Raw genomic sequence first — 27,020 nt, forward strand, 5'->3', positions numbered from 1 at the left:
TCAGCACATCAACCATGGCTTCCCAAAGAATCCTGAGAGTTGTTAGGAGACCCCTAGTCTGCCACAGAGCTGCAATTTTCAGAATGGTTTACCCTGCAATTTTCAGGAAACCCTTGAGAATTGTAACTCTCTGTTGTAGACTGGTGGGACGGAGAGGAATGATGGGGGAAATTGCTGGGGAACCCCCAAGGGAAGAAGGCTGGGAACAAGAGGTGTTGAAAGCTTAAAGAGTAACAGGGCTTAGTGAGCTGGGAGAGTCTGTGGCAGAGAGGTCAAGAATCGGATGCAGAAGCTGAAGTAAGTGAAAGGAGGGAGGTCAAGAGGCAGTGATGAGTCAGGCGGCTGAAGAGCCATGGGTGTCAAAGAGCGAGTCGGCAGTAAATCACACCATTCAGAGTTGGAGTTAACTCTTTATTAGCAAAAAACATGATATTCACAGGGTTGACTGTCATTAGTGAGACCTAATGAACACAGCAGCTAATCCCCATTAGTTCTTACCCCACTAATCAGTTGACAAGACTGAAAGTCCCCACCTCCCCACAGCCGCGTAAGTCTCCTCCTCTGCTGGGCTTTCCCCAAGTAATTGGAAGCTGCACCTGTTGCTACTGCGCTCGTTTCAGCCCTCTTCTGGTTCTAGCAGATGGGAGGGAGGGGAGCGGAGCTTGTCTCCGCAGGAAAACACTGTGGCAAAGAATTCAGCCCCCAAATGGATTACATATTTGTAGAAAATGGTGTCAGTAATTACCAGCTGATTAAACCTGCCACCATTTTGTGACTGGCTTTGCTCCTGCACCACTGTTATATTACTAGTGAACTTCAGTAATTTTCTGCCCCTGAGGGTAGAAAGGATAAAATAATCCCTGTTTTAGGAGTGATGGAAATTGCTGATACAAAGCACACACATCCAATTGTTTTTAAGGTTGTAAGGTGGTGATTAACCCCAACTGTATTATGACACGTGCACAGTGAGGCCTGCTCACCAGGACAGGCTTCTGCATTGATAGTGTCCATAAAACTAAATTATAGTTAATATGGTAAATTAAAGTGTTATATAATATAATGCTATTTAATGTTGAATACTTTGCCGTAAATGATAAGTATTCATTTTTAACGTTTGCTTCTTTTCTACTTTAGCATGGAACAGTGTCTTAAGGAGCTACAATCAGAAATAAATGAAACTTGTCCTGATGAATTGCTACAAGACACAACTGACTGCCTTCAGTGGTTAAATAATTGCAGTTTCAGCTCAATCAAGCCATCTTCAACCCCTCACAGAGAATTGATCAAGTTTCTCCAAACACTGGTAAAAATGCTGTTGTTTTATGCCATAGTTAAAAATTATTTTCTTTTATAAAAAAAAATTGAATATCGTGCAATGCGGTAAGAAACAAACTAATTAAATGATAAAAAAGAAAAAGAAAGAAAATACAAATTCCTTTCTCAAACATTGATCTTAATCCTTGTCTCGCATAGAAGGGGGTGGATCCTCCCAGCTCTCACCTCAGAGCTTCCCTTTCTTCTTCAAACCTCCCAGCCTTGGATATCTTCCCTTCCCTGCCTCTCACACAGGGTCCTTCACCAGCCAGCCATCAGCTTCATGTGTGCACAGTCCTCTTAATGATAAAAAATAATAAAAGAATGAGAAAAGAAAAAAGGGGAAAGTGGAAGGTATGAAAAGTGCTTCTGCCACAGATTAGGATGAAGGAAGTTGGTGTCAGCAGCAGATCCCTGGACTGGCCACCTCTTCAAGCCTCCTTCCTGTGGTGCTTCTCCTGCCAGGCTGACTCTTCTAAGGGGTTAATGGGGTAGGGATTGAGATCTAGGGGGCAACAGGTAGGGTATCTGCAAGGTCTAGGGAGTGAGGTAGTTGGAGCTAGTGAGCCAGGGGTGCAGCCTCTGGTATTTAAATATTTTGTTATTGTTGATCTTAATGTGTTTAATTATATGCTTGTCGGGTTCCCCCCCCCCCATTTTTTGCATTTTATATGTTTGTATTTTACTTGCCAAAGTTTGTGTTCCTCTTCATGCTGTTCATTTGCACAAGGCTTCTGTTTTCTGAAGGAAACCTTTTTTCCTCTTTTAGCTTCTTTGTCTTGGCTCATTAACCTTGTTGGCATCTTCTTGAAATTGGTGGTACTTTTCTTGATCTCAGTAAAATTCTAGCTGAACTGTTATTATGGCTTTAAATAATCACAAGCATTTTAAAGAGATTGAACCCACTTGATTAAGTGGCCTGTAATTTCCTAGTTTGCTCCTCTCTTTATTACGTCATAAAAATTGGTATTATATTTAGCTAAAGACTAAACAATTAAAATGACTTTAAAACCATTAGTATAAAGACTTCTTTTAGTGGCAATTTCTTTTTTTTTTAAAGTAAACCTGTAATTTCACATTGAATTCCCGAAGAGCCCCTGTAGATGTCACTTGGATCCAGTGATTTGTTAATTTTCAAATTGTTAATTAGCCTAGAGCTTCAAATCTCATCACTTCTATTTGACTCATTTCTTCAGACATCTTCCTTGAAAAAAATGATTCAGGCATGTGTAATTATCTTTGGTCTTCTGCAGTTGTTCAGCTATTTGATCCACTGTATACAATATACAAGACAGAATAAAAAGCATAGGTTTTTGTCACACACATATTGAATTTATGTAATTAAGTTTTATTTATGTAATTAAGTTTTATTTACTGGCATTTTGTTTAAACATTCTGAAATCAGTTAAATCAGAGTTCTAGATTCTAAGTGGGTATCAGCTAATGAGTCCTGTCAGTGGAAGCTCCATGCAAGGACTGCCTCTTGCACAATGGGGCTGTCTCTCCTCTCCTCCTTCCATGCACGCCCCCCTTAAATTGGCAGGAATCAGGAGAACCCCTAGAACAGCACACCAGGGGTGGGATCATTCCATCTGGCAATCCAAAATGCACTTTAGCACAACATTGAATTCATTCCTCTGATAATATTTTTTGGAAAAATGAATATATTCCGATCTGTAATCCATCAAGATTAAATGTGTAAAGTGATCAGTTAAGAAGAGACAAGTACAAACATTCTGTAAGGTACTATGTAAATTCTTAGCCTGAAAATTCTAACACCTTAATAAAAATCAGTACAATTTTTGTTTGAACTGTGAGGAGCTTATTAAAGCATTTATAAAATTGTGGTATATTTGCAAATTAACTTGATTGTTTGGTTACCACCAATAAAATACACTCATAGGATATGTACAGTCTACTCTGAAAGAGCCTGCGTCCACCATTTTGGATACATTTCTTCCGATAGGCACCTGCAGCACTGTTTGAAGCCTTTTGAAACCTTGACTTTCAAATACAAAAGCCTGCCTTAACATAGGCAGTTTTCAAAAAGACTTTGAAATGGGAAACTAAGCTTGCAAAGCTTCAAAGCCAGCTGCAGGAACTCTTCTTTTAGGAGTACCAACTCCAAAATGGTGTATGTAAACCACCTGGTGACCATTTTAGGGATGTATTTTCAATTTGAAAAGACTTTGAACACTGCTTAGGTTTAGGTAGGCTTTTGTAATTGAAAATACTTCTGTTTAAGCTTCAAAAGCAGCAGCACTTTCTTGTGGATAACATTTTTGGATTCATATTCCATAGGAAAGAAGCCCATTGGCTGGTTTGAAAGCTATTGAGCTTTTATGCTACCTTTAATAAAATAGCATATTTGACAATCTCATAGAAAGTTAAGTGTTTAAATGTAATATTTCTCATTACTTCCCATATATCTTGAAGATTAGTAATTTCTCTGCTAATCTGCTCTAGGAATTGCAAAAATAGTGAGTGGATTAATTTGTATCTGTGCATTTGTATATTACGTACCCAAATACGCCCTGTTATTTAAAATTATATTATTGTGAGTCCATGTGTAATATAATGCAATATTACACTATTCTCTCCTAGAGTGCAAATAAATATTGTACTTTGAGAAACCAGTAGGGGGTTTAAAAAATCCTTCTTATTAAGACATATTACATGTATAACTAAACACAGTAATAAAACACATATAATGAAACAGAATTCAGGCAGAGGTTGTAATTATGTTACCCAGTATAATATGAAATGTTCAACCTCCTCTCAGCCTTTTGTGTCCATAATAGGATGAAGTTGGACTATGAGAACAGTGACTACTGTAAACACTATTACATTTAGCATTAGAACAATGTATATTTGATCTTATAGAATTTCAAATGCATTTAAAAGTATATAAAATGTTAATCAGCCAAAGTCAAAGGCCTGAGGAACGTTTTCACCTGGCACCTAAATATATACAATCAAGGTGCTAGGCAGGCCTCCCTGGGGAGAGCATTCCACAAGCGGGGAGCTACCACAGAAAAAGCCTGTTTTTGTGTTGTCACCCTCTGGATCTCTTGTGTAGGAAGCACAAAAAGAAGGGCCTCTGATGTTGATGATCACAAGGTCTGGGTCATTTCATATGGGGAGAGGTGGGCCTTGAGGTATTGTAGTCCTGACATGTTTAAGGCTTTATAGGTCAAAATCGCCCCTTTGAATTGAGCCCAGCAACTACATAGCCAGTGCAGCTGGGCCAGGATTCATGTACTATGCTCAAATTGTCTGGCCACCGCATTCTGCACTAGCTGAAGTTTCTGAAGTTTCCAGACCATCTTCAGAGGCAGCCTTACGTATACTGTGTAACATCAACAACAACAATTTTATTATTTATACCCCGCCCATCTGGCTGGATTTCCCCAGCCACTGTAGGTGACTTACAGCATAAAAAATTGTAAAACATTAGACATTAAAAATTTCCAGATACAGGGTTGCCTTCAGATGTCTTCTAAAAGTCAGATAATTGTTTATTTCCTTGGCATCTGATGGTAGGGTGTTCCAAAAGGCAGGTGCCACTACTGAGAAGCCCCTCTACTTGGTTCCCTGTAACCTCAGTGTCTGGGCTGAATGATGGGGGTGGAGATGTTCCTTCAGGTATACTGTGTTGCAGGTGCTGCAGTAATCTAACCTAGTTGCAGTAATCTAACCTAGAGGTTACCAGAACATAGAAGACAGAGGTTAGGCTATCCCTGTCCAGATAGGGGTACAGCTGGACCACCAGCTGAAGCTGATGGAGCCTCAAGTGACAGCAGATGATCCAGAAATACCCCCAAAGCTACGTACATCTTTTTTCTCTGAAGGTGAATTTTTAGAGGTGTATATTATATTATTTTTTGATACTAAACTTCCTGTGTGTTAACACAGAGACTAAGGTTTTACATGCCAACAGACTTTATTAGAGGACTTACATAAATGTATGCAGGTGTGTGTAGATATCGTGGTTTATGGTATCATTAATCTATCAAAATATTATACCACTATTAATGTACAGGCCATGCATCCTTTTGATCTAATAGCTGCTGTTTCAAGTGTTCCTTTAAAAGATCCAGGAAGTCCCTTGTGTTGAATGAATGACAGTTTTTGCCTTCTCACTAGTAAAGAGAATTGTATTAGCTAACAGGAGGAATATTGGGGGAGGGGAATTCTATATTAGAAAATTTCATTTTGTAGGCAGTAATTAACAGTAATTTGCATAGTTTTTCAAGAGAGCCATTGTTTACTTTAAATGGAGTCATTCACATAACTTAGCATATTGTTATTTATTTTCTCTTAGCAAAGCTTACTGAAGGATGAACAAAACCAAGAAGAAACTATTCTTCACTTTCTTCTTGATCTCTCCAGTCAATGTGGTGTCTTATTTCCCTGTACTCCAAGTGGGACATCTTTTGAGTTTATATCCAGTGCTTCCCTTCATGGTGTTGAAGATGATTCTGCAATGGATACACAGTATATTTGGGATGATGTAAGATTACATCTTCGGCGCTTCTTAGTAAACCAGCTGCAAAATCATAATGAAACAAAAACTGGTACCTTACAACAGCAACTGCAGTTTAAAACTCAGTGTCTACAGCAGCTTTTATTTCTATATCCTGAGGCAGAAGTTCTGGGGAAGTATCAAAAAATGCAGAATAAATTGGTTAGTGATCTTTTACAGAAATGTGTTCTAGAAAGCATGGGTGAAACAAACTTTGAAAAGATGGTTCATGGTTATGAAAACTCAATTCCTGCATTGTGTGCAATGATAAAAGAAGATTTCTATGTACTGAGTGGAATTATTGACCCTTCTTCAACACTGAAGTTTATTAATGAAACTTATTTGGATACCATCACGGAAGAAATGACCGTTCTTCTTGAAACACTTTGTGAGCTTCAGTTTAAGGAAAATGCATTACATGGTGTTAAAGCCAGCAAGAGCTCAAAGAAACACAGAGGAGTACCTCATGTTGGGGGTTAGTGGCATTTTTTCCCATGAATTGTCTTAATTGTTTTTATCCTTTCGTTTATCTTAATTAATTATTAATTATCTTAATTATCTTAATTGTTTTTATCCTTTCATTTCTCATACATGTGTCTCATACATGTCCAGTGAAGGACATAAGTACATGAATACAGTAGCCACAAACACTCAGTGGCAAGGCTTAAGCAACATCTATCTATATTCTTCTATTCCCAATTGTAGGCTGTGTTTGTCTGCTTGAGTGTAAGCAGATCATAGAGATAAACCCATGACAATTTGCTTCAAGTTACTCCCCCTCTTATCTTCTTGTGAGCAAAGGAACTGGACATACTTTGTTACCTTCTTACTAGTGCAAATTAGGTCATGTTGGGGTGAGCAGGGGTGAGGCAGCTTCGGAGATTTGGGCAGTTCTTATCCTTTTCATGTTTGCATCTGAACAGCCAGGTGCAAGAGGAGGATTTGGAGGTAAGCCTCTTTCTAAGCATCCTGCAAAAAAGAAAAGTGAACTGTGTGTTTATTGTGATGAGGTTGCTCTGTTCTTCCACAAGAAGCTTGGTTTTTTTCACTGCTGGGTGCACAGAAATGCAATGATCTGCTGCTCTCAAGAAGGAAGGGGCAGGGGGGGAGGAAGAGAAACTATGGGCCAGATGAGAGACCACAAGGAGCCAGATCTAGCCTGAGGGAGGGACTGTCTTAAACTGCAATAGCCCTTTTACTTAAATATTAGTTACGCTTTTTAAACAAGGACTTAATCTTGAACTTAGTTTTTAAATAGCTGATAGGTATTGTGTTCTAAAATACATCTTCTGAAAATGCCATCAACAGATAAGGCAATAGATGAGACACATTGCAGATGAGTTCAGAGAGTCTGTATTATTTTAACTTCATTTTCATTAAAATAATATTTATCTTATTATAAATAATAATATTTATCTTACTACCCCAGGGCTCTGTCCTCTCCCCCATGCTTTTTAACATCTATATGAAGCCCTGGGGTTGGGCTGGGTGTTCACCTCTCATTTAGATTAGAACTAGTGAAGGTGGTGAAGGTCCTGTGTGAGTGTCTGGAGGCAGTTGGAGGATGGATGGCAGCTAATGGATTGAGGCTGAATCCCAGCAAGACAGAAGTACTGTTTCTGGGGGAGAAGGGCAGGCAACTGTGGGGGACTCCCTGGTTCTGAATGGAGTAACTGTGCCTCTGAAGGACCATGGGGTGCAGCCTGGGAGTCATTTTGGACTCACAGCTGTCCAGGCGGCTGTCTACCAATTCCATCTGCTGCCCTGGGTGAGACCCTACCTGCCTGCCCACTGTCTCACCACAGTGGTACATGCCCCCACTTGGACTACTGCCGTGCACTAAATGTGGGGCTTATCTTTGACGGTGACTCGGAAACTACAACTAATACAGAATGTGACAGGTAGACTGGTGACTGGGAGTGGCTGCCGGGACCATATAACACCAGTCTTGAAAGACATACTACATTGATTCCCAGTATGTTTCCAAGCACAATTCAAAGTGTTGGTGCTGACCTTTAAAGCCCTAAATGGCCTTGGCACTATATACCTGAAGGTATTTTAAACTGTTACATTTTCATTCATTTAGCTTCTTTTTATATTACCAAGATATTTGTAACCAAATTTTGTATTCTCTTTCATGACATTACTTGGGCATTTAATGATAACGAGGCAGAAGAATACTGATTAAAAATGACAAACAATTTTATTTATTTTTATTATTTATTAAATGTGTATACCACCCAAGGCAGTTCACAACAGACAAATACAAAATGAAAATACACAATACATAATAAAACAAAAATGAAATTAAAACAAACCAATAACTCCCCTTCCACAAACACATTTAAAAAACCATAGAATGTTAATCATCTGAACACTTGGTTGAAGAAAAACGTTTTCATCTGGCACCTAAAGGTATGCAATGCAGGTGACAATAGTCACATGAACTAGGCCATAGGTTCCTTATGCAGCATGTAGAATTTTATCAAGAAGAAAGTCAAAATTAATTAACACAGTGACAAATCATAGCTGATGCACTAGGTTTGTTGCACTCCCCTGAGCCGCAGTGGAACTGATGATCACAGTTAGAATCAGACATAGAAAAGAATAACATTTACCTGGATGTTACCAGAGGGCGGTACCTTGTTCCATCAGTGCAAGGATTTTTGCTTGTGGAATTGAACTCCCTTCCCCCTTTCCCTCCCCATAAGTACCTTGTGTCATCCCACAAACTACCCCAGCATTGGGGTAAACCTCCGAACAGATTTAAGGAGTGTACAGGGATAGGAGAGGGGAGGAAATCCTGCTGTGGAAGCAGAAATCCTTGCTCTGATGGAACAAGTTAGTTGCATACTGTCCATAATTTCTGTTAACTTTTACTGGCAACATTTTATAATATTATAACTGTGTCTGAAATATAGTGTATGGCTTAGGAATATAAGGATGAATTCTAAATAAATAATGAAACAGAGGCTTGAAAGTTTCATATATATAATACCCTAGGGCCACATACAGTATTTGTTTCTAGAGGCAGCATGACACTTTAAAAATATTGCAAAAGAATTAAGCTTGCTACTTTTAAATTTATAGTAGGGGGTATGATGATACTAGCTAAGTTACCAAAATGTCAATTGAGCTGAAGAAATTTCAAAGCTGCTAGCATGTCCAAAAGCCTTACTGTTGCTTCAAATCAGTTATTAATCCCATAACGTGAAGCTCAACAGTAGAATTTCATTATTGACCCCTATTATATTTAAAAGATGACTTCTTAAAGGCTTTCTGGTTCTTGCATGTATTATTTGAAAGAAACAAAATATTAGATGTATTAATATTTGTCATTTAAATATCTATTTTTACAGATGCATTTTTATTTTTGCTTATGTAATGTCTGTTTGAATCCTGCAAAAGTTATGAAGATTCACGTCTGTGATTTGATTTTCTTATGCGCACTCTGCAAACAAAAAAGCAATATAAATTTTGAACATTTTTTCATTTGTTAAAGAATATTTCCAATTAGGAAACACTAATTATTTTCATCTCAAAGCTTCCTTTGCACACCTGGGTGTTCTTCCTAAGGGTGAAAAGAACATTTAACTCACCATGCCCCCTAATTATTGCATTCTCCTCCCAAGTATAAAAGATGAAAGTGATTTACTCTTCAATCCATTTTCTTTTGAGTGGTCAAAGGTCAATCTGAGATTTATATATTAGAGTAGTCTCTTTAATAAAAGAGTGTGACAAAGAAGTTGAGAGGGAATTATTAAGTTGGTTTTTCTTAGGAACGTACAGTAGTGTGTAAAGGAAATAATAGAGGGCTATGAACGTCAAAAGAAGGACTTCTAAAAGGTCTCCTGAAGAGGTTCCTAAGGCTCCTACAGTATTGTTTGACAAGGAAATTGATACATGACTCTTTACGCGACTCTTTTCAACACACACAAGCTGTCTCCTGAGCAGAATGTAATTAGATGCTCCTTGGTGAGATACCATTAAGTTGTGGGGCATTTTGTATACCTTCATTAGTGTGAGGCTTGGTTAGCTTTATGATTTTTATTTTTTAAAAAAGAAATGGCTCATTAATTTTTCTGTGCACGTTACGTTGGTTTCTGTGAGAAAGTAATATTTAAATATATAGGTCTTGATGCATCAACCCTGCCCCACATTTATATGTTCACTTAGCATAGGTTGCTATTTCCCACGTGCACTCTCTCTGTGTGTGCAATAAAAAAGTATAATTGGTTTTATTTAATTTGCAGCAATCATTTTTTTAATAGACAATGATCTTAAACATTCATGCTTACTAAAGCATTCATAATGTTTCCATAAACCAGAGGTTTTCAACCTTTTTGAGTCCACAGCTCACTTGATCAACTACATTCTTTCTGTGGCATACCTTGTCTGCAGAGCTAGCAGCCTGTCACCCTTTGTTGAACACCCTCCTTTGTGGAGTATTCCCTCAGCCTCCTCTCCTCTTCCCTCTCCTTGGGAGTCCTCTGGGGAGTCGCTACTGTTGTCCCTGGTCCCTGAGCTGCCCCCCCCCCGCCCCAAAGAGAGGTGCCTTCTCACACTGCTCCACAGAGGCCTGGGACTTATCTGTCCGTTACCAACAGCTAGGACTAACTGGCTGGGCTCCCTCACCTGCTTGCTTTCTTACTCGGGGGCTGCTTCAGCTCCTGGCAACCCAGCACCCCCTGAGGCACCATTTGCCTTCAGAGCTTGTAGCCAGGGCAACTGCAACAAACAGCCGTGCAAGCCTTTGGGAGGCAGAGACACAAGAGGGCATCAGAGGAGGGTGGGCAGGGAAGAGGGACAGAGGCCAGTGTTGCCTGTGACACCCCAGATCATCATTCAAGGCACCCCAGGGTGCCACGGCACACTGATTGAAAATCACTGCCATAAACCATACCCTCCAGCATCTTGAGTCCCAGAACTTGGACACGTATCTTCCCACCCATGCTCCTGTGTGAGTCACATGATGTGAGATTATGTAACACATAATATTTCCTTTTTTCAGGGCCATGCTTTACATTGCCCAAAACGTGTTTTGGGGAGTTGCATGAGATTGCAGCCCTACAAAACCTGCATTTTTCAGGGTGAGATCTCTGTCTGAAATTGCATGAGGTCACAGCATCCAAAATGGCCACCCTGCTCTCACATGAGAAAACAGGATGTCCACAAAGCTCCAGATTGTCCTAAATGCTATTTAACAGCTATATGAAACTGTAATAAGAAAAACTATCTTCCTGATTACTTGTGTGCCCTCCATAATTTTGCCGATGTTCTATACCCATCAGTTTGCTTTTGAATTGTAATATTGTTCCTGAATTTCTAGAAGACTTGTTTCTAGGGTTTCTAGAAGACTTGTTAGTTCACATTTATTTCCACTAGCCTTTTGAAAGGCATGGCTAGTGAGATTTTTTTTAAATTTCTTTGAATAACAAACCCATGTCGCCTCAGACTCTGCTTTTGAAACACCTCTCATCTTCAAAAGAAGCTTGCCATGTGGCATGGCAGCTGCTGTTCGGGAAACACATGCTCAAAGCCCTCTTGAGCGCCTGGAACTAATTGTACTGTTCTTTGGATTCCAGCCTATATTTTCACTGATAGAGTTTATGAAACATAGTGCTTTATGATTAGTGGTTCCCTTAAAAGTGATTTGTGTCATCTCTTACTGGGTCTCTTTGCAGTTCATAGCAATAAGTATGAAATACAGAACATGCATATTTTGTGCATGTTTTCCATGGTTGGCGATCTTTCATAGGCTTTTATAATTTTGACATGATGAAGTATTGGGCACACAAATACATATCTAGAATTACAAGTAGGAAAGTATATACTTCTTTTTATTTTGAGAGGAATAGTGTAAACTGCAAAGTGTAGACTGGTTGCTTGGTTTCATTTGAATCTATTCTCCCTGCCCCTCAAGATATTTTCATATCCCTAGATTGTATCAGAGCAAAAGGGAACTGAGAAGCTGGCCACTTTTTTTTTAAGCCTTAAACACTTTGATAATGGTTTGCATCCTTGTGGTTTCCCCTGGTGTACTGATAGTTCTTTATGATTCTGTCATTTTCAATCAGCAAAAAGTACATGTGATCAGTAAATCTGATAAACTTGTCAATGCCTTTTTAAAACAGGATTCCCCAATCTATTCTATTCAGCCCCCTTCTTCATCATTTCAAGTATAATCTTGATAAGACGGAGATATGTAACAGACAGCTGTGTATAGCTAGCTCAGACTACAACTAATTTGTGCAGGAAAAAATTAAATCAGGAGGTAAATTATTTCATGATTGCTCATTCCCAACAGAGTTGGGCATCATTCTGAAGAAAATATCAAATAATTGGTTTCAGGCCGTGTCAGACACATGCAATTCCCTTCACTAATGGCTGTGTGAGGTAGCACCAGGCCTCAGGGGTCACAAAAGAACTGGAATAGCTTACTGCTAGGCACAGCAATAGAGAGACAGTGCACATAGGAAATGAAGTGGCAATAAGTGCAATCCATAGGGGAAATGTGCTTCACTTGGAGTTTAATATATTGGCTCAGAGTCTGGCAGTAAGCCATGCAACAATTGTTTACCTTTTTGTTAGCATCTGCATCTGTTCTGTTTTGTAAACAGCACTTAAACTCAGTCCGTAAATGCTGGAATCAATAACAACTGTTAAGGGATTTCCTTCCTTTTTCATATTTTATAACAAATGCAATCTACAAACAATGTTTGCCTTAGATTAACAAGGAGCAGACATTAACAGGGTCAAAGGGATTTGCTTGTGAACATTTTATAGCTTCTTGGATGTGCAGTAATTATATCTGCAATTTGAACATATCCTGTTACCTAGTCAAATGTAACTGTTTTGAAAACTGCTGGTGTATAGTAATGAAGCAGATTTTAAGTACCTTAAGTTCTGTGCATGAAAAACTGCTGGCATTCTAGCACTTTAGGTTGAAACAGTATTGCAGCTGCTATTCAGAAATACACCTTTTGAATTCATAGGTGTTTCTTATGCATCTAACATTTAATGCATTAGTATTAGGTTGCAGTCTTGCACATACAGGCAGCTTAAATCTCAACTAAGTCATTTGTTTGCAAAACATAGTATTTTAAATCTACAGCTGTAGTACCATTAACAGTGTTCTAGTATAAAATGAACGAGGGCTGATCATGTCTAGCGTGTATAAAGTGAATACAGCATAATAGAAAACATGTGGAAGCATAATCTTCTTCTTTGGTTTAAAAGAGACTATGCAGATGATGGATGACTTAATTGTAAAGTGACCATTAGCTTTGGCATCACAAAAAGATTGATATAACTGAGAGCACAAAAACCATTGTCATTTGTATTTTTGCTTATAAATCCCCATTCAGTGTTTTGAATATTTATATAGCAAATAATTGCAATTATATTTTTTGCCAAATATTAGCTACATGCTGAGAGCATTATAATCATTTAAATATAATGTGCAATTGACCTTTGAAAAATCTTTGGCCAGAATCCAAAGAATGGAAAGATGTGTATGTATGGCATTGAACTATATGTGGGGCTGGATCTTTGTTTTGTTTCCCTTTTCACTGTGGATGTTCTAATTGCTGAAAATCAAATCTGCTTTTTAAAGTTCAAAATCAGGTTGTTTTTTGGGCAGTAAGAACTACTGTGGAGAAAGGTGCGCTGCTGCTGTTTTGTGTGGTTCCCTCACATGCATGCAATCTCAGCTTTTTCATGCTCACCCGATAATAATGGGTTGGTCAGGATTTCTTTTCAACAGCTGACAGAATTATCAGAATATTGCCCACAGAGCTGCTGTGAAAGTTGGTCCTTTCTCTTTTCAGTGATGCAAAGAAAATGTGTTTTTTTGTAGGTTTTCCCCCCATGTGTTTCTCACAAAAATGGGTAGTGCTAATCTTTTTGTTGTCCTACCCTACCTGTTTGGGTTATTAAATTCTACTTACATTGTATGATCTGACTGCCCTAGAGTAGACCTACATCTGTTTTTGCATAGCCAAGTAGTTTGATTTGTTTGTCCCTACAGCTTCTGAAATGCTATTCCCAAATGCTATTCACAATAGGCCAAAGAGCCTCACTACTCTCAACTAATGAAGTGTGATGGAAAGGGAAAAATAAATATTAAGAGGGATCTTTCACAGGTTAACAGTGTGATTGTATCCATACCTACTCAGAAGAGCAAACCTTATTCAATTGAATGGGACTTACTCCCAGGCAAGTGTTTGTAGGATTATAGCAGGCTTAATTTCTTTCACTGAAGTTTAGAATGTAATCTAGAAGTGCATGTGGAAATAAAAACAAAACGTAAAAGCAATTTGAGGCTTGTGGCACCTTTGAGATTTATTTTTGCATGAGCATTTATGAACTTTTACCAGACGTTATAAGCATCAGTCAGGCATTCTGACAAATTTCACTTTCTAATGTGTGGATGAATTAAATGTTACTATTCAAGAATATAAATACAACAGACAGTCATTCTGACATATTAAGCACACACACACACACAATAAATACTTCAATGTAAAACACACATTAAATTGCAGTCACTCACTGACAGGTTCTATCCCAAATCACATTGAGACTTTAGAGCTCAGAGGTCAACAGTCAGCATGATTTTCTTACTGTACCAGCTGCAGGATAAATGCAGAGAACAGAGACGCCCATTGGACATTGCCTTCATTTACCTGACAGAGGTATTGGATATTATCAGCCATAAGAGACTCTTCTTCACACTGCTCAACAAGAAAGGATATCCATCTAAGCTTCACAATATGATATTGTCCTTCCAGGAGAACATGTGTGGCACCATTCTGTATGATGGTGAATCCTTGGATGCCTTCCCTATAAAGAGTGACATGTAGCAGGGCTGTGTTCTTGCCTCAACTCTCTTTGACAAATTCTTCTCCTTGGTGCTTTCATATACCTTCAGCTTGACTGAAGATGGTATGTATTTTCATTCAAACAGTAACGGAGTTCTGTTCAACCTGGCACATCTCTGTGCCAAAACAAAAGTGTGGCAGATCTTCATCCGAGAGATGCTTGCAGATGACACAATCTTGACAGTGTACTCCAAGGAAGCTCTACAAAGACTCATCAACCATTTTGCCCAAGCTTGCAGGGAGTTCGGCATTACTACCAGCCTGACAAAAACCAACATCCTGGGTCAGGACATCACCAGCACTCCACACATCAGCATTGGTGACCACAAGCTTGAGATGGTAGACAATTTGGTCTCCCAGGGTTCCACCATAATCAGCAACCTCTCAATTGATGCTAATCTGGACAAGAGTATTGGCAAAGCAGCTTGTGATGGCCTGGGAATCCGATTCAGAGGCTGAACCGGAGAAATCCCAGCCTGCACAGTAGTCCCCACCTCCAGGGCCGGCTGAGCTGGGGCAGGGCCTTGATTCTGAAGTACCTGCACCTGTGCCGGATCCTCAGGAGCAGGCACCAGGTGAATCCACTCTGGCTCCGGAGGTGGTTGAGGACTCAGTGCCTACAGGTGAGTCTCCCCCTGGGTCCGCCCCTGGCCTCAGAGAAGATAAAGGCCAGTCAGCCTGGTCCCAGGCTGCGGGAGCAACGTCGTTGAAGAGCTGTTTTGGCCAGCATCCAGTCCTGTTCTCCTAGAGTTCCTGTTCTTGCCTGGCTTCTCGCTGTGGACCCCGCTTTGCCCGTGGAGGACTGTCTGCCGACCCTCAACTCAGGTCCTGGACCTCGCCCCACGGTAATCTCCCCCCTGGACCAGCACACAGCTACAGGAATGGCTATCCTCTCCAAAAGGGTTTGGGAGAATGTGATGCTAATGACCAATACCAAGATGAAGTTCTGCCAGGCTTGCATGTTGAGTATGCTACTTTATAGAAGTGAGTCATGGGCAGCTTACAACCACAAGACGCGATGTCTCAATGCCTTCCAAATGCTTAGCATCAAGAGGAATTTGGGCATCACGTGGCAGGACAGAATCTCAAACAAAGATGTCCTCTCCCAAGCCTACATTCCCAGTATGTTTGCACTCCTGTCTCAGCAATGTCTCTGCTGGCTTGGTCATGCCCACAGAATGGAAGATGGCAGGATCCCCAAGGATGTGTTCTACAGGGAGCTGGCTTATACAAGCCTTTGTTTGGCTTGTTAATATTTGCTCATTAGCAAACTTCCTTGTTTCCCTTTTCTATTTATTTAAACTGAACAGATAGCCTCTCTTTTCGCTCAATTTATTATCTGCGTTATTCAGTGTGAAAATGACAGAGTGACTTAGAGTGACAGCATATTTATGTGATTTGAACTATTAAAACAGAAAAGGGTGTATTTGATTTAATCAGTCTGCTATTTTCACTACAGAGATTTCCTACATTTAAAATGTTTTTATTAACTGCCTTGAAAATGAGTAAAATTCTTGTGGATTTGAGAAATCAACACTAATTTTATGAACTTGCCTAGTTAAGAAAAACAGACCCTTCTCAGAGGCATCAAAAAAGTTTTAAATTTTTATCTATAGTGACCTACATTTCATACAAGTATTCTTTATATAGACATCATTTTTAGTAATGTTTATGTAGGAGATAATATATATCACATCTGATGTATTTTAGTGCACTTATATACATATGCTACAATATATTGTATGAAATTAATTTCTCCCACTTGTTTTGCAGCGGCTCAAGAATGTTCTAGAAAAGGGAGAAACTTCTGTTTGACACTACATCAACTCAGATGTCTTTCTGAGCTTATAAAGCTTTTTTTGTTGATGGAAGAAAAGGTTGAAGAACTATCTTCAGAAATGCTGTTATTACCATGTTTTTCTGAGAACAGAAATGTTCAAGGTAATGTACATTTTCCCCACTTACCTTATTTTTCCTTCAAAAGAATTGCCTTGTGGAAATTTAGTAGATAGAATAATTGGGATGAGAAAATAACATACCTCTTTATCAATCCCGTAATGTCAACTTAATTCTGGTGTACTCTGGAGTCTTTTGAAATATTTTTTCTCACTTTTTTCATCATTAACATAAACTTACATGAGCTTACTAGCTATAAGATGATGGAAGATTTAATAACCGCCCAAAATTATAATTAGTTTATTGCTCAGAGTGGGGAGATCTGGGTTGAAAGTGTGTTTTAGGAAGCAGCAAGTCATTGGGAGGGGCAGCAGTATTTTTTGCAGGGCGTATGCCAGAAGGAAAGACCTATTAGTAACCTGCTAATCTGGAAGCAATATAGAAGTGCAATGGCAGAGTACTTTGGATGGTGCCACCATATTTCTTGTCAAGGTATTGCACTTCATATCAACTAGGCTACTTTGTCTGTGGGCTGTGGGCTGGGTTTTCTCAGCATGGAATAAATTGGAGCCCTGCACTATTTTCATATTAGCATTATACTGAAGTTAGTTAGACAAATGAAAAAATTGACAGTAGAACAGAAAGTTTAGTTTTTCTTTGTTCAGGATATCATGCGGAACCTTTAGATTTGATGTACAGAACATTTGTAAAGCTCCATCAAAAATAAAGTGGTCCTTTGAGAAGTTCCTCATATTTTATTTTATTTTGCCAGAGGTGGTATCGTGAGATTCAGCTAAGCCAGAAGGTTTCTTGGCCATCATTTTTTTCCCCTAGACCCAGCGATGACAAAGAGCAATGGCTGCATAAATTGGATGTAAGAAGAACACTTAGGGTTTATCTCAGAAAAATCAAAGATTTCAGATCTTCTGACAGATTGTTTGTACTCTTAGGGGGTCTTAAGAGGGGTCAAATGGCTTCTAAGAGTTCCTTAGCTAGATGGTTAAGGAACTGTATTAGGGAGGCGTATGTAGTTAAGGGTAAAGTGGCTCCCAGGGTTTGTAAAGCTCATTACACTAGGACTATAGCTGCTGCTTGGGCGGAGAGGTCGAAGGCTTCTACATCGGAAATTTGCAAGGTGGCCACCTGGGCTTCTCTTCATACGTTTTCATAGCATTATCCCTTGGAAGTAGTCTCTTCTGCAGATTCTGCTTTTGGTAGGAGGTTGCTTGTGAACCAAAAAAAAAAACCCTGCGAAGAAAAGAGAGATGCGTAGTTCACACTACTTCTCGCTGCCATCAAGACAAGTTCCTTTGCAGTTTGCACAATGGAAACCTATGAAGGCCAATTTAGGTGGCAGAAAATAGAAGTTACAACTCAAGGAAGCACTGCCTACTGATGCTCTCTGATTGTAATCCCATGGCAGACAATAGCAGCAAGGGACATAGTGGGGGGAAATGAACATTTATCAGAGAATATATGCTGAAGTAATCAGGACTTTTTTTTATCTCAGTTTAAATTCTCTGGAATTTGATTCTTTTACATCTGCTTCTATAAAACACAGAACTTCATTTAGAACAATAATTTCAAAAGTGCTCCACTTGATTTCAGTATGCTCACTTTTCTTTTTACATTTAATTCTTTGTCTTTATACTAAGAAACACAACTAGTTCTCATTGAGGGCCATATATACGTGAAGTATCAGGAAAAAACATTGACCGAAATGTTAAAAAGAGCAATCTGAAAGAAGTCTTCAGTTGCATGAATGCAGAAACAGTTGGCTTAGAAAAACATGGATTGAAACATAATGCATAATGAATTCTTAACCTAATATGAATTTGATTTGAATAATGGAAAAAGTAAAGATGTTTTTCTTTCCACCGTGAATTCTGTGTCATCAGTGCAAGGGGGTTATATTTGTCATTTTCAGCTAAGATTTGGGACTTTGAGTGTATTCTGACTTCGCTTCCTTGTTTTTCTTGAACTAAAATTGACCAAAATTTGAGTAATACATTGATTTTGTCAGGTACCAGCTGAAAAAAATTAACCTTTTCTTTCTCCATTCCTTTGTCCATTCCTGCTGTTCCATTCTTGCTATACACTGCAATTAAATTAGTGGAATGTTCAGACATACCTAGTACGTTCATTATCACAGGCAATATGATCCTTTGAAGGAACCTGGAACATTCAGCAGCAGGCATGGATAAAGCAGAACATTCTTATTTGGAATGAAGAATGCTTGGTCAAATTATATTCTCCTTCTGCCCTTCTGGTGTGATTTCTCTTTCCTCTAGTCCTTCAGAAGTCTCTTGTTGAGATTTTCAAAAACATCTAACACACTTTTCATCTTCCTCTCACCTTTTTTTTTTTCTCCATTTCAGCGAGAAAGGTGAACTTTAGACAGATCTGATAATGAGTGCCAAGAAAAGCTTTTTCCAGTGGAGCTCTTTGAAACCACTCTGGGCAAACTTGTCAAGGCCTTAGGTTTTCAAGCTTTGCCTCAGGGGACTAGAAAGATTTGCAAAGGTCTTCCCTTCACAGCTTAAGAAGAAATCTATTACTTCATATAAATCTCTAGAAAGCACTGTAAAAGAATAACATGATCACGTTTACAAAGTCACTGCTGTAATGGGTAGCCTTCTAAATCATATAATGTTAGTTTTGTCTCTGTGTGTAGATCCTAAAAATAGCAGCAGCAGCTTCTTTCATAAAGATTATTTTCAAGAAACATGGTAATGGGGAGATGGAATGTACACTGAGAACATAGCAGCTGGAAATACTTTCTTTTCATTAACTTGTTAGCACTTTATTGGAATGGACTAACAAATAAAATTCTCACTCAAAATGTTTGCAAATCTCCCCTCCCCCACTTAAAAATAATAATTTATGTGGTGCTAAATTTTCTTCCAGATCCCTTTTCTCTATGACTATCACACATTGCCCTGGGCAAACTATGGGAAAGAATACTGCCTTGCAGATCCTTTTGGATATTTATTTGACTGCTTAAAATACATATAGTAGTAATACTATATTAGGTTTTAAAAGAGTGAAGTGTCAGTTTTAAATGTGTTTAAGGGATCTCTCTTGTTAAAGTAGTGTAGAGATTCATGTCCTTTATTTACCATATGTTTTTGTATATAATGTAAATCATCTGGATCTGGATTCCTTGGCAAACACAAGCACTTGCAGTTGTTGATTTCCTTTTTTCTATAAATGTTTATATATTTCTGGGCAAATAAAAGACAGAAACCATAAATCACTGAATGGTATAAAGTGGCACAAGCACTTTCCAGTCACCATGATTATTAAGAGTAGCCAGAGTGGATTTCAAAACTTGAATTTCAGAAATAGTAAATGTTTCCTTAAGGGAGGGCGTAGTCTCTGTTGCCCTTAAAGAATCAGCAGATATTAGATTATGTGTGTTTAGTTCCCGAAATTGGTACCAGTCCTTGCTGGTACCAATTTCAGGAACTAAACCCCCAAGATTAGACCCTATGAACTCAGACATTTACCTTCCAATCTAACCTCTTTTGGAGCAAGATACTAGAGAGGGTGGTGGGCTTTCAACCCCACTGGTTTAGGAGAAAACTGATTAGTAAACCCATTCCTATCCATATTCAAGACTGGATAGGACTGGCTTTGAGACAAAAAGAGCTTTGGTCATTGTGATGAATGTCTTAAAGCTGGCGACTGAATGATTACAAGACTTGGTTCTACTCGACCTCTCTGAGGCTTTTGATATAATCAACTATGGGTGTGCTTCTGTGACTGGATTGGAGCCAGGATGCAGAATATTACAATATTACACCCTTCCTGGGTGGCTGATTACAGAAGAATGAATGAATTGATTTATTACAGTCACAGATCAGAAATATAACTGATGGGGGAAGGTAGTGCTGGATGATAACTGTTCCACCCTATGCCTATAGGTTGTATCTTGTCCCCCATGATTTTCAAGCATACACATGAAACCACTGGAGGTTTTGTCTCTCCCCCCCCCCCGTATTTTTTCTATCTTACCCTTCAGTATAAGTGCTCTCAAGTTAAGGCTCAACTGTTTTAAGAGTTGTGCTGTTTTAGTTTGTTTGCATTTTTGTAAATTTTAATCATGGATGTTTTTAATGTTTTGATGAAATTGTGTTGTTACACATTTTAATTATGTTTGGATATATATATTATAATTGGTTTATTCTTGTGGAATAACCATGTAGAAGCCATTTTGGTGTGTAAGTGGTATATATTTAATAATTCTAACAATAGGTTTAATCCGCTGCCCCATTTATCCTCACATCTACCCATGAGGTTGAGAGAGACTGGCCCAAGTTAGCTTAATGAGTTGGTTTGCCAGATCCTAATACCACGTTCTAATTAGTACACCACATTGGATCAGCAACATTGCCAATATGCAGATGACAAGCAGCATTACTGCTCTTTTCCACCACTTAATCTCAGGGAGCCTGTGGAACTCTTGAACAAGGGCTTGTCCACACTTGGCTTGCCTCATGCCTAGAAAGCATGAGTTCAAGCAGTATTCCATTTGCCCCACGGCTTTCCCCAGGAAAACCCACTCTTTACCACTGAATCGGAGCAAACGTCAATCCACAGAAAACCCGAAAGCAGGCTTTCTCAGGGAAAGTGGTGGGAGAAGCAGAAGTGTGCATGAGCCCCAAATTCCTTGAGAGACTATGGGAGAGCCTCTGAAACTTAATCCAGATTAGATTGTCAATGTGTAGGTTGGAAAGTTGACTGGTGTGAAATCAATCCTAGATGAGGTTGTACTACTCTTTACATACCAGGTGTGCAATCTGAAGGTGCTCCATAACAGACTATTATCTGGAGAGGAATCCTTGGGCAGGTGTGCCTCCTGCTAGGCTACAATTTGTGCTCTAAAGTGCACAACTACTTTACATATGATTGAGAGAAACATTTGTTTAAAGATATGGGTCTGTCACTGGCAGCCCACAAACATGTCAAATGCTGCAATGAGCTGGGGACAGATCTCCCACACCAGCAAGTTGGGAGACTGTAGATTCCAACTGTTAGAAAGTTTTGAATATTTTATTTTAAACTGACTTTTTCCAAGTTACTAATATTTTTATGTAAGTATCTTAATAGACTGTTGATTCCAACATTTAAATATCTAAATATTGTATATACTATATATACCATTAAGTAAAACAAAAATGTAGTTATCGAAAAGAGAATTTTGTTTGCAACCTGAATTTTACTTTTATTTCATTACTAACATTCCACTGCAGCTTGCTGAATATCTTTATAGAATGTATTGATATATCAAGTTTTCCACAGCCTTAATCTTAACTTTGATCCCATTTGTCATACTGTGCAGGAGTTCTGAAGAAAGCTGGTGGGGAGCTTTTAATAGGGGAAAGTAGAGCAAATGAAACCAGTGTGCTTCCTGAACAGTTACTTCAGGTAAAAGAGGTGAGTAAAATAAAGAGTCAAACTCTCTGGGAGCCTGTTTTGTCTGCACCATCAATACAGATAAGGACCTATTAACATATTCATTACGAATCCCTTATGCTAAGATGCTAATAATTTCAGTGCTATTAGTAATTTAAGTCTGCAAAGACCAAGGCTGGAAAGAAAAAAAGACCATATACAAAAATTTGTGAATATAAAAGAAGCTGTTAAACCATTTTGTGGCATCACTATTAAAAGAACAAAGTCGCTATCAGAAAGGCAGTGAACATAAAAACATATAAAGGTGCCATTGTAAGTTTTTATTTAATGTCCCCAATGTTTCCAAAAGTATTTTCAGGCGTGTGTTGAAAACTGAGGATCTATTTTTACATAAGCTTGCTCTTACAATTTATGATGGCCATTTGCACAGGCTCTTTTCATATTAATATATTCCATATCATCCTACAAATAAAAAGCACTCATATCTATTTCTCATAGTCTAGCATTACCAAGAAACAAGCCACTTTCTGTAGCTAATGCATAACTACACTGGTGCCGCAATCTCTGTGGAGCATATGAGTGAGGGGAGTTCTCCCACTTTGTCTGAGCAGTAAAATATATTGCTTTTGAGCTGCATCTCACCAAAATTAATGAATCAGTTCTATCACATTTTAAATATAGTTTTAAACAACTATCAGCAACTTAATAAGTCTGAATAAAGAACACAGGGGAGTAATCAGTTCATCTAGAACCAAGTGTCAAGAGTCCTAGTTATATACACGTACAACATTTTAGATCATCAATGAAACAAAGCTTGGCATCAAATGGATTACAAAGCTGATTACTGAAGAAATGAACTGGATTGCTATTCTCAGCTTTTAGGGCTGGGATCCAAAGAACTGGTGACACTGAAATGTAAGGGCTTACCAGTGAAAATGTTTACTTTTTGTCTTTACATGACAGATACCTATTGCACCTCACAAAAGTCCCTCACTTTCAAAAGCAAGTTTCTGTTTGAGAAAGAAAACCCAAACTCTGCAGTTCTTACCTACATTGTTCCTTTATTTAAATATCATCAAAACATCATGAATCTTCAGAGTTGCATCCAACTGCTGTCCCCTGGTGACAGAAGACTGATCTAGCAGACAATTTTGTCAGCTGAACAATGTCCCCCTCCTCCAGAAGCTTTGGGTGTGTGGCAGGGTGTGTGTGTAGCTTTGGGACAGCAAGGGAGGTGGCATGGAGAGCTGCAGAGGACAGAGGCAATTTCCAGAAATTGCTTCAATCCCTGCTTCTGCTGATGAGAGCCTCTGTTGGATCAAAAAGATTTCCCTTAGTAGGGACTCAGCTGGATACAATTATTTATTTTGTTTACATCCTGTCTCACCAGGTTTGGTTGAAACACTTTATAATGAATAGGAATCATCAGTATAACATTTAACATACAAAAGAAATATAACAATAAAACTGACTGCAATAGCATCTACAGCAGCCAGAGAACATAGATATTACAGCAAGTAGAATCTCAGTGCCATAGCATTAAAACACTTTACATTATTTCTCTGAATAAGTGCAAGTAGACACTGTTGGCATAGGCAACAGCAACAGCCTTTAATTAATACCCACACTACTGAGAAGAAAAACACACATCTGGGTGCAGGACTTGGGTGGCTTTCCTAAGTTGTGAGTTTAGTTTGAGTTTCCCCTTTCTGGCTTGCTTCTCTTGGTAGTATGTGTGAACTGATCATTTTAAGTAAAGGAACCTGAATAAGGCAAAGAAGTCACTCAGCTATAATCACTGGGTTTGTTTGTACACCATCCGAAGCATATTCTGGAACTGAGGGGTAATTACTAAAGAGGCTAAAAGGAAATTTTGAGCAGGCTGTTGCCCTTAAACTTTAAAGAACAAGGGGTGGAGGTATGGGAATGAATAGCAAATTAAAAGGCTTGACCATCTAAAATTTTGCAATGTTAAACATTCCTGCTTTGCCAGCTAATCCGGACCTCCCATTTCCCAAGCCAGTCGCCAAACACTTCTGACAGTTGCTGAAGCTTGGGCTCTGGCAAGTTTACAAAAGCAGTTTCATACCAGTGGAATGAGGAGGGACATGATGTGGGGTGGTGGTGAAAGTGGGAAGCTACCTAAAATGTTTCCTATATGGACCCCTGTGAAATGAATGGGAGAGGAGGCATAACACAACAGCACAAATAACAGCTTCACACCACATCCAGAAGAAAAGAGTCAGTCAGTTCCAAGTGTATTGTGTGTTAAGTATACAAAGAGCTTCAGTATACCATTTGATCAGCTTAGGTATAATTGAAACAGAAACATTTGACTGTTCAGATTTTGTCTGTATACTTCTATATTTCAGACTACCATACTAGATTTTGGCTGGAGAAAAGCATTTAAAGACCTGTCCTCTTCAGTAGCTCACTGTATAACAATTGCAGTTGAAGATTTTTCCAATAAAATTCTTCAGCATGAGCAGAATGAACACACTTCAGCTGCCTGCTATGTGATGCATACTGTAAAGGTACAGCACATGAAGGAGCTCAGGGAAGTAGTCCACGAGGAAGAACAACCAAAACAAATTTCAAAGGCATGTATCAAAAGATCTGAAGTTTTAAGGGGATTACAGAATGTCGGGTTTGTTTACCCATAAAGCATTGAAGTACTTGCACTTCCAGTATTTTAAGAGTCAAATGCATGGAATGAAAACCTGTGCTAAATTATTTAATAGTGCTTTATAGATCTCAACATATATTCTAAGGAACTTTAAAAATGTATCAATTTTAATACTTTTAAAATGTATCCATTTTAGTAAATAGCCTAGATTTCTGTCCCACGAAGAAATTAATTTTGTAGGTGGAGATGCATTGATGAGACTGAGACACATTAGTAGTTCACTAGGGAAAGTCTAAAATGCAATGAATATAAAACCATAAAAACAAACAGGGGCAGAAGGGGTTCAGATCTGAAGCTACAGTGGGAGAAAAATTAAAGCCTGATTCATGGACTTGTGTATAGGGGATTGAAGATTAAAAACAACTCAACCCAGAGTAGTCTCTTCTACTCCAGTTCCTTCTACACTTTCGGTTAGTTTAAATTGCAAAGCTTGTCTTGGACTGTATTACATGTTTGAATACTACCTCATCTTTAAACAAAAAACCTCTCTTATCAGACAATGCAAGTGCATCAAGGAAATCAGTTCAGCCCAGCTTTCCTCCACATGTCCTTTTTTATGTTCAGGGAGATTTTCTTGTGGGATAGCATTCAAACATTCAATTTATCCAACTGCAGCCTGAAATGATGCTGTCCAGATAGAGTTTTACCGCTTATATGACTGAATGAATAAACTGACTCTTTTTGAGGCTTTCTCTGGAACAAAGCAGTCTGCAACCGCATCACTTGTTAAAACTGTGACTGCCGCTTCTCTTCTGAGAAGCATGTCAGGAGGGGGCAATTTGCAGTAAAAAGGGGTAGAGAGTATGTTTCCTCACCTAGTTGGGGTTCCAGGTGCATGCTTATAATAAGATACAGTGGTGCCCCGCAAGACGAATGCCTCGCAAGACGAAAAACCCGCTAGACGAAAGGGTTTTCCGTTTTTCGAGGCGCTTCGCAAGACGAATTTCCCTATGGGCTTGCTTCGCAAGATGAAAACGTCTTGCGAGTCTTGCGAGTTTTTTCCCTTTCCCCCCCCTTTTTCTAAGCCGCTAAGCCGCTAATAGCCGCTTAGCTGCTAAGCCGCTACTAGCCGCTAAGCCGCTAATAGGGATGCTTTGCAAGACAAAAAAACCGCTAGACGAAGAGACTTGCGGAACGGATTATTTTCGTCTTGCGAGGCACCACTGTACTTTTGTTTTTATAACGTGAAGGCAAGAGTTATGGCAGCACTACTTAGAGTCAACTGTGTGACCACTCTACAGTATGTGTTTAATGCCCATACTAGAGGCTACTGCCCTGCCCTGACTGAAGCATTTGGTAAACGGTGCTCTTTATTCACTTGGTGGAAGAGGGAGTAAAATAGCATTAAATATCTAGGTGCACAGGACTCAGTCACTTATAACCATTATATGAAAATCTCAATCAAATCAATGAGTTTCATGTAACATGCTTGGACTTAGAGGGAGTTGAGCTCAAAAACAAGTAACCACTATTATTGTTTTGACACTTGATTAGAAGTTAATGTGTGCATCTATAGAGATCATGGAGTTCTTCATATAGGAACTATGTCAATGGAGGAATTCAATCTGGTACGGTCATCATTACATCAGGGCAAACATTTCAGCTTGCCAAAGGAATGACCCTCTCTTTCTTCCCCTGTGTGCTCATACAGGGCTTCTGCTCATTAGCTGAATTGTTCCTAGGGTTTTTTTTTAAAGATAAATTTGGCAAATATTAGCTTCAACTTACATGGTCTAAGCTTTTCATGTATACATGTCCATTTTAATATAATGAAGTAAAAACAATATGAAGCTTACATTTGTCTTTTGCCAAATGCAGTATTTGTCATACTGTACAGGTATAAATAATGCTGTCAGTATAAAATTAACTGGATGTCACATTTATTTTCCTAGTTTTGTTCTGACATCATGGAGGAACTTGACATGTTGCTTCCCCTGGCTCTGGCATGCAGAGATGAGTCTCTCCAGGAAATTAGAGCAAACTTTGTAGAGGCCTGCTGCAAAGTAGCAACAGCTGTCCTGACAAGGTTGGAGGAGAGAAGTAAAGATGTCCCTTCCAGAGCTCCACTGCAGAACTTGTATACTATTCTCTCCACAGCAGTGCATGTCTATCAGCATTTTAATATGTATCAGCATCTAATGAAAGATACCACTAGAAAGTGAGTCTGTTGTATTGATTAAAACACCCATAAATACCAGTAAATCAAACAATTCCATTTCAGTGATACAACAAATATATTTAAAAGAAACAACTTAAAACAATGTGCTGTTTACTGCCAGTGCCTTGAATTTTTCTCTTT

General features: G+C 38.8%; 1 protein-coding gene and 1 long non-coding RNA gene across 6 annotated transcripts in view; one reads left to right on the forward strand and one right to left on the reverse strand.

Annotated features, from left to right (window-relative positions):
* KIAA0825 overlaps positions 1-27,020 on the forward strand; it is a 190,647-nt gene that overhangs the window by 18,068 nt on the left and 145,559 nt on the right. For 3 of the 4 annotated variants that reach the window (XM_079995309.1, XM_079995311.1, XM_079995310.1), the window contains exons 4-9: positions 1,135-1,303; positions 5,639-6,314; positions 16,495-16,662; positions 21,962-22,056; positions 24,408-24,635; positions 26,614-26,879. In XM_079995309.1, the coding sequence (XP_079851435.1) occupies positions 1,135-1,303; positions 5,639-6,314; positions 16,495-16,662; positions 21,962-22,056; positions 24,408-24,635; positions 26,614-26,879 (1,602 nt within the window). Of the gene's footprint in view, positions 1-158; positions 298-1,134; positions 1,304-5,638; positions 6,315-16,494; positions 16,663-21,961; positions 22,057-24,407; positions 24,636-26,613; positions 26,880-27,020 lie in introns of those variants that run through there. The other variant, XM_079995312.1, reaches the window with a different exon arrangement.
* On the reverse strand, positions 5,663-11,098 carry LOC307226895. Of its 2 annotated transcripts, XR_013843666.1 has the most exons (4): positions 10,258-11,098; positions 6,662-6,808; positions 5,896-5,968; positions 5,663-5,795 (listed from the first exon to the last, which is right to left on the reverse strand). It is a non-coding gene; the product is annotated as an uncharacterized lncRNA (long non-coding RNA). The 2 variants fall into 2 exon arrangements; XR_013843667.1 differs by lacking the exon at positions 10,258-11,098 and having other exon boundaries at positions 6,662-10,027.

The sequence above is a fragment of the Podarcis cretensis genome (genome assembly GCF_951804945.1).
Source record: "Podarcis cretensis genome assembly, chromosome: 11".
NCBI classification, from domain to species: Eukaryota; Metazoa; Chordata; class Lepidosauria; order Squamata; family Lacertidae; genus Podarcis; species Podarcis cretensis.